We start from the raw sequence: 8,522 nt of genomic DNA, 5'->3' as shown, positions 1-8,522 counted from the left end.
GCGTCCCCCATTCTATTTCTAGGGTTCCATAGACGCAACATTCTAAACGCGCTGGAAATTCCAGTGTTTTCCACACACTGGCTCATTAGCAAAGTTACATTTTCTGCTGCTACATCTGAGTTTAAAGATTGCAATAATTACTGTATGAATTGGCTAACAAGACTCGGGTAAGTAGAAGGCAACATTTGATTCAAAAAGCACGGTTTTAGTCGGGGTTATTCGACGTGTCATCTATGCTGATTTAAACTAAACAATGCGAGAAAAGTTTCCACGATGAATACTCAATCAGAAGAGAAATTGGTAAAAACTTGCTGTACGACCCAATGTTTGCCACAGGTTGACACTGTTGTCCAGTTTTGTGTTTTAAGTAAGATTGAAGTTGTCCATGACAACACTGACCAAAGGTGGGTTTAGTTTAGGCCTGGCATTTGAAATCAATCTCTCTTTATTTTTCTCACAGTCATGTCTAGAAGAAGTGCAAGGCTTCTTAATGGAGGGTACTATGACCAGTCCTCTGACGAGGAATCCTCTGGCTCCATTGTCTCCTACAAGGAAAGCCCTGTGCCTAGGTGTGTGAGTGAGAGAGTATCACTGTGTGTGCTATGATGCTTAGTGCACTTAACTATGTGTATCAAATCAAAATGTATGTGTGTCTTACTCTCTCAGGGTATTCAACAAGAGGAAAATGAGAACTGGGGGCCTTAAGGGAATCCAAAATCCAAATCGGCCAATCAACGGCGATGAATTAATTGGTATTGCTCACATCACTTCCTGCCTGCGCTAGGAGTTGCCCAGATTGATAAACCCTATCTAGTCCTTTGTTCTGTCTTGCCAACTCCATGACAACGATCATATGAGTTGTGACAGCACAGGATTAAGTCCCTAGTCCCTAGCCTGGGTTAGACACTTTTGTAGATTGGAAATACTATGCAATAATATGCTATGTATTCCTAAAGTTCTCCCTCCCTCACCCTTTTTTCCTCTCCATCTTGTTCTCTCCCTCCCTCTCCCCCTCTGTCAGGCATGGTGCCAACTGTGAGGGCGGTCCAGAGAAGGCAGACCTTCCTGTCTCCTACTGTGGCCCCTGTTCCTGTGACCCCCGCTGCCTCTGTGGCCCTGCGGCCCAGCATGAGCTCCTCCAGCATTGGCTTTGCCAGAATTGACAGCTCTGGCTACTGCTCTGATTCTGAGGAGCCACTGAGGGCCAAGACATGCTCCAGCGGGATAGGCACTAGGGCCAGCGCTAGCTACAGTGAGTTCAGTGTGTCTATGAGAGACAACATTAGCTTGGCATTTGCATGTGCTTGTAAAAATAAGAAGAGAAAAAAGGCTTGTTTGTTATCATTAGCTTAGCATCAGTGTGTCTCCAATATTACATTTACTGTAAGGGCTTTTTTAATTTAAGTGTGTCTCTGCTTGTAGTTTGTTAGCATTAGCTAATCTCATGTCTTGTGGCTGGCTTGTGTGCATTAGCTTAGCGTATGTTATTTTGCTTTTGCCTTGTTTGTTAGCATTAGCATTATCTTTGGCACTGTGTCCCTGTAGGCTGGTCATGTTTCCCGACTGGTTTGCCATCCTGGTTTGTCATTTTCCTCCTGCCTGTTCTCCTGACCTTCCGTGAGTATGACGTCACATTAAAATCAAATTATATCACATTTTATTGGTCACATACACGTGGTTAGCAGATGTTATTGGGAGTGTAGTGAAATGCTTGTGCTTCTAGCTCTGGCAGTGCAGTAATATCTAACAATTCCACAACAACTACCTAATACACAAATCTAAAAGGATGGAATAAGTATATATATATATATATATATATATATATATATATATATATATATATATATATATATATATGCAAGATGTTATAAAAATACAGTATATACATATGGGATGAGTAATGCAAGATATGTAAACATTATTAAAGTGATCTATTTATTAAAGTGGCCAATAGGCAGCAGCATCTCTGTGTTAGTGACAACTGTTTAACAGTCTGATGGCCTTGAGATAGAGACTGAAAAACAGCTTCTCGGTCCCAGCTTTGATGCACCTGTACTGACCATGCCTTCTGGATGGTAGTGGGGTGAAGATGCAGTTGCTCGGGTGGTTGTTGTCCTTGATGATCTTTTTGGCCCACACATTCATGTTCACACGTCTAAATATCCTCCTATGCATCTGTCCTCTGTGTGACCTGTACCACAATGTCTTCCCTGCAGTATTTGTCTTTCCGATCGTGTTCCCCACCATGAACCTCAACCTTCCAATGAACCGCCCGACTCAACCTGACTCTCCACTCGACCTGACTCCAAAGGCTACGGTAGGACCTCATGTTTTTCATCTGTCTTCTGGTGACGTCTCACATGGCACTCTATATAGTGCCCCACTTATGTGGACTCTGGTCAAAGGAAGTGCGCTACGTAGGGAATAGTGCCATTTGGTACAGACTGTTATCTATGTTTTGATTGGGTGAATGCTGAAAGCTATGCATGGGCAACACTCTTGTTGACTAGTTAAAACTCTTTCTACAGTATGGAAGTCCTATCATGGATTCAGCTCTCAAAAACAAAATGGACACCATCCAGGTACAAAACAGAGTGGGAGGGCTGGGTGGAGGGAATGCACAAAATGTTTGGACATTCATTTATCTGACTTGTGCTTGTCTTGCAGAGAGAGATTGAGATCCTTAAACAGAAAGCACACCAGCACCAAGGCATTTCCCAGGTGAGAATACTCTACCTATCCCTTTGTATTGACATACCAAGATAAAAAAAAAGTTTAAAACACAGGTCTAGCTATGTATTTTGTCTGATTCTTTCTTTCGGATGAGAGAGTGGAAGTACCAGGGATTATTTTCTATTTTTCTTTGTGTAGTATTGCCAGTTTGTCATTTGAGAAGTGGTATCAATAATTGCCCTTCTGGAATGAACAAACGCATTCAATTGAATAAACTTTGTCCACCAGCAGATGGTACAAAGACTGAATATAGACATGAGGGGAGTAAGGAGCGAGATGAACAACGTCAGAGAGAAAGTGAACAGGTGAGTGTGGACCAGTCTTGAAACAACCCATATAGCTCCTAGCCCATTAAAAAAATAAGTTATGTTGTATTCTATTCTAGAAGACAAATATCTGATTCTCACAAAGTTGAAAATACATTTATTTTGTGTTTCATTCTATTCTATTGTAGTGTCTCTATTTCTGTCTCTGCTGCCGGAGAGCGTCTGGCCCAAGACGCTGCAGAGTTCAGCAGCAAGATGTTTGATTTCCAAGAGGAACAATCCATTACCACACAGCTGGTCAGAGCCCTGGAGGACACCAGTGATACGGTAACACGCACGTACACGCAGGCACATGTGCATACACACACACACACACACACTTCTCCTAATGTGCGTGATCTCTGTGTTCTCTAGCTGCAGCAACAGGTGACCTCCATTCAAAACCATCCTCCCCATGCTCCCACACCAGAAAACATACACATGACGCCTGCTTTTAAAGAGGCCATGGAGAAATGGCTGAGTGACCGACTGGCCCAGGTGGGTTGATTTGATTTATTTTCTGGTGAAATAAGCAGATGTCAACTTTTTAAAAACGCATCATGGTGTGTGATTGTGTCTGGCAGAATGAGAGATGGGACGTGAAACCGTTGATAAAGGATTGCAGTCGTCCATTGGCGGACCGACTGCCTGACTTTGCCTTGGAGTCTCAAGGTTTGTGACATCATCACTGTACTTCAGCATATTCTTTGTATCTGTCACAGAAATATTCACTGTGTGTGTGTGTGGCGTGTGTAGGTGGCAGTATTGTAACCAGCAGATGCTCTGAGACGTATCAGACCCGTTCGGCCTGCGTGAGCTTCCTGGGGATTCCCCTGTGGTATCCTGCAGAGACCCCCCGGACTGTCATCCAGGTTGGTACCTCTCTCTCTCCCTCTGTGTCATCCAGGTACCTATATTTCTCTTTCTGAAGTCTGTCGTTGTGACCACCATGTTTAAATACAGGTTAACCCTTCTCCTACAATGTTGTCTGCCTGCAGAAGTCTAACATGATACAAAAATCCCCATCAAAATCCGTCTGTTTCACCTTGATGATTTTTTTTTTGTATGGGTTGTCTCAATCCACCACATCCACTGATATCTCTGACAAGTGGCAAAGCTAGAGGGATGTTTGTCAGACCATGAGACTCCGAAAACCGGTTTTCTCACAAATGTCTTAACGGTTTGGCCTACAAAATATTATGATGAGACTCTCACGAATACAATGGTGGTCTCTGTTTTGCTCTACGACCCCCACAAGCATCATGGGACTTGCGCATGTAATCGAAACCACAAATGCTGATGCTCCAGATACTCAACTAGTCTAAAGAAGGCCAGTTTTATTGCTTCTTTCATCAGAACAACAGTTTTCAGCTGTGCTAACATAATTGCAAAAGGGTTTTCTAATGATCAATTAGCCTTTTAAAATTATAAACTAACACAACGTGCCATTGTAACACAGGAGTGATGGTTGCTGATAATGGGCCTCTGCGCCTATGTAGATATTCCATTAAAAATCTGCTATTTCCAGCTACAATAGTCATTTACAACATTAACAATGTCTACACTGTATTTCTGATCAATTTTATTTTAATGAACAAAAAATGTGCTTTCATAAACAAGGACATTTATAAGTGACCCCAAACTTTAGTGGTAGTGTATACAAAAATATGTGGACACCTTCAAATTAGTGGATTCTATTTCAGCCACACACGTTGCTGACAGGTGTATCAAATTGAGTACACAGCCGTGGGAAATGTCTGTTCCATGTAGTGAATCTGTTATACAATGTATTTCTATGGGCTAATATCAGTAATGCCAAATTCAATGTTTCATCAAAATAATTGTTTTATATTTTGTTTTGAAAATTAAAAATCAAATAGCTAAATGATCCTTGGTATGACAATCTTAACAATTCCATATGTAAAAAAATGTCTTGTAACCCTGCACAAGCAGACCTGATTCAACTTGTCAGCTAATCATCAAACACTCAATAGGTTGAATGAGGTGTTTGTCCAGGGCTATAATGAAACCGTGTACTGTTGGGGGTACTGGCGGACCAGGGTTTGGGGTACTGGAGGACCAGGGTTGGGAAACGCTGCTCTAGAGTTAAAGACTGATCATCTTTCATCCCCTCAGGGCCAGCAGGTGCTGCCTGGCAAGTGTTGGCCGTTTCCTGGGGCCCAGGGCACTATGACCATTGCCCTGTCTCACCCCATCCACGTGACCCACGTTTCTCTGGAACACCTCTCCACTGCAGTCTCCCCTAATGGGCGCATCGACAGCGCCCCCAAGGACTTTGCAGTCTACGTGAGTTACCTCCGACCCCAGTGCCTGTATTCACAGTATCTCTGAGTAGGGGGTGGCTCTTTCCTTCCCTGATCAGCACTCCTACTCTGAGACTATTTCCTTTTTTGTACCACAGAAATTACAGTGGGACAATTTGCACAGGGATGTTTTAGTGCTATGTTGAATACCTTTTAATTGACTCCCTCACACGTCTCACACATTCTTTCTGTGTAGGGAATGTCTACTGTCGGCGAAGAGGGATCACTACTCGGAATGTTTACATATGACCAGGCTGGAGATCCCCTACAGACGTTCGAATTGCCTGTGAGTCAAATGCTGACAAACTATTAGATACTCATAGTAAAGATGCAGGCTAATGAGACAGGTAGATACCTTTTGGGGCTAATGTGTATGCAAAACAATGGGTTGAGTAAGACTTCTCAAAATTAAATATGCTTGGACCTCTCTCGCTCTCCCCTCTCCCTCAGAACCCTACTGCAGTGTATCGGTATGTGGAGCTCCATGTCCTCAACAACTGGGGTCACCAGGACTACACCTGTGTGTACCGCTTCCGGGTTCACGGCAAGATGTCTTTCTTTTGAGGGCGATCGGCTATCCATCTCAACCCCTGTGTGTGTGTCCACCCCAACCCCAGAATTTTCATTTTCATACTGGAGCATATATTTTGCCTCTAAATAAAATCTCTATTGGGCAGTGTTTGTATGGGTTTGGTCACAAGTTGGAACTGAGTGTAATGATGGTGGCCATATTGTATTCCCAATAGATTTGAATTATACCAGGATAGTTGTGAATGTCAAGTGTAGTACACAATTCTAAAATATGTATCTTATTTGCAAAACTCATATTTACAGATGATTAAACCCCCATCAAATGCTATTATGGCAGCCATATTGGATTTGGAGAAAACTCCAGGGTGTCCCCCAAGGGTCGATAACCCTCCATGCCCTGAAATACACTAAAGAGTCCTTTGACTGAGAGAAACATCACTTTTCTGTTTCTGGGGCTGGACCCTTTGTTTTCCTTAGCCAATTACAGTAGGGTTTCTAAAACTTGGGGGGGGCCTGGTTCCACGTTTTGTTTTTCTGCCAACTTCATTGGCTGATCCCTCCTGGTGACCAGGTTGGAGGGATCAGCCAATAGTAAAGAAGAAAATTGACTAAGTCAAAATGGAGATTCCCTCAATGGCATTGGCCATGCTGTAACCGGTGCTATAATGGCACAGATACGAAGATGAGTGCCCGATCTCCATGGTTGGGGTTTCCCTACAGCAAGGCTCTATGCAACACGGCAGTGTTGCCATTGTTAATAAAAGTTTTTATTAGAATGTCAAAATAAACATGTCTCCAGCCCAACCATATCACACCCTCAAACAGTAAATATGTGTTTACATTGTACCTTTGATCACATGGTATTTGTGAAGTTCATGCAGATGACATGCAGTTATCCCCATAATGCAACACACATTGAAAGGAAATAAAACAATATTTTTACACGACCATACATTTCATAAATGAGAGACATTAGAGATGTGAAAAAGCTTGGTTGTGTTTTGTAACTTCAACCTTGGGTAGGATTTTCTAAAAAAAAAAATGTTTTAAAAAAATGTGTGGGCATTGCCAATAGAGCTCACCAGCTTGTAGTCATAAACTGAAGTTATTTACCTCATGCTCCTTCAGTCATTCCTAAGGGGGAAAGAATAGGGTTTTGGGATAAATGCTGAAAATAAGGTCTGAGGTTAACACAGGCTTATGAGAGCTTATATGTTTTGTCCTATGAGATATCAGTCAGTTAACATGAACTTTAAGAAGACTTGTCTTTTGTTTATTACATCAATTCAGAAAAAGCGACGTTGGCTGATAATCTTTATCTCAAAGAACAAAACGTATAAGATCTTCTAAGCCTGTGTTTACCACAGGCATTTATCCAAAAACCCTATAAAAACTACATTTGTATTTATTATGGATCCCCATTAGCTGCCAAGGCAGCAGCTCCTCTTCCTGCGGTCCAGCAAAATTAAGGCAGTTTATACAATTTTAAAAACATTACAATACATTCACAGATTTCACAACACACTGTGTGCCCTCAGGCCCCTATTCCACCACGACCACATATCTACAGTACTAAATCCATGTGTGTGTGTGTGTATACTGCGCATGTTATTGTGTGTGTGTGTTTGCATGTGTTTGTGCTTATGTTTGTGTTGCTTCACAGTCCCTGCTGTTCCAAATTTTACTGCTGCATCAGTTACTTGATGTGGAATAGAGTTCCATGTAGTACTGTGTGCCTCCCATCGTCTGTTCTGGACTTGGGGACTGTGAAGAGACTTCTTGTTTACTGTTTTGTGGGGTATGCATGGGTGTCCGAACTGTGTGCCAGTAGTTCAAACAGACAGCTCAGTGCATTCAACATGTCACAAATACAGGTAGTGATGATATCAATCTCTCCTCCACTTTGAGCCAGGAGAGGTTGACATGCATATTATTAATGTTATCTCTATGTGTACATTCAAGGGCCATTCATGGCACCTGACCACACGACTGTAGTGTGTAGTAGTCCAGGTGCAACAACTAGGGCCTGTAGGACCTGCCTTTTTGCTAGTGCTGTTAAGAGGGTAGAGCCGTGCTTCATTATGAACAGACTTCTCCCCATCTTATCTACTGTTGTATCAATATGATTTGAACATGACAGTTTACAATCCAGGGTTACGCCAAGCAGTTTAGTCAACTGAACTTTCTCAATTTCCACATTATTTATTACAAGATTTAGTTGAGGTTTAGGGTTTAGTGAGTGTTTTGTCCCAAATACAATGCTTTTAGTTTTATTCCTAAATATTTCGAACTTATTCCTTGCCACCCATTCTGAAACTAACTACAGCTCTTTGTTAAGTGTAGCAGTCATATTTCAGTCGCTGTAGTAGCTGACGTGTATAGTGTTGAGTCATCTGCATACATAGACGCAATGGCTTTACTCATAGCCAGCGTTATGTTGTTAGTAAAGATTGAAAAAAGTAAGGGGCCTAGACTGCTGCCCTGGGAAATTCCTGATTCTACCTGGATTATATTGGAGAGGCTTCCATTAAAGAACACCCTCTGTGTTCTGTTAGACAGGTAACTCTTTATCCACAATATAGCAGGGGGTATAAAGCCATAACACACATGTTTTTCCAGCAGCATACTT

General features: G+C 42.1%; 1 protein-coding gene across 2 annotated transcripts; it reads left to right on the top strand.

Moving 5' to 3' along the window:
• On the top strand, positions 1 to 6,881 carry LOC139409842 (SUN domain-containing protein 1-like). 2 transcript variants are annotated; one of them, XM_071155229.1, is made up of 16 exons: positions 1 to 167; positions 461 to 569; positions 667 to 752; positions 1,022 to 1,252; positions 1,546 to 1,617; positions 2,217 to 2,317; positions 2,529 to 2,582; positions 2,668 to 2,721; positions 2,965 to 3,038; positions 3,188 to 3,326; positions 3,414 to 3,536; positions 3,623 to 3,710; positions 3,795 to 3,910; positions 5,175 to 5,345; positions 5,559 to 5,648; positions 5,813 to 6,702. In XM_071155229.1, exons 2-16 carry the CDS (start codon positions 463 to 465, stop codon positions 5,924 to 5,926), a joined length of 1,620 nt encoding a protein of 539 aa, XP_071011330.1. In that variant the 5' UTR covers positions 1 to 167; positions 461 to 462; the 3' UTR covers positions 5,927 to 6,702. The 2 variants fall into 2 exon arrangements, with proteins under 2 accessions (XP_071011330.1, XP_071011329.1); XM_071155228.1 differs by having other exon boundaries at positions 3 to 167; positions 2,962 to 3,038; positions 5,813 to 6,881.
• Positions 6,882 to 8,522: the final 1,641 nt, after the last annotated feature.

Source organism: Oncorhynchus clarkii, chromosome 5, assembly GCF_045791955.1.
Source record: "Oncorhynchus clarkii lewisi isolate Uvic-CL-2024 chromosome 5, UVic_Ocla_1.0, whole genome shotgun sequence".
NCBI classification, from domain to species: Eukaryota; Metazoa; Chordata; class Actinopteri; order Salmoniformes; family Salmonidae; genus Oncorhynchus; species Oncorhynchus clarkii.
The sequence above is the reverse complement of the archived record's forward strand: the minus strand, read 5'-3'. Positions and strand labels throughout refer to the sequence as shown.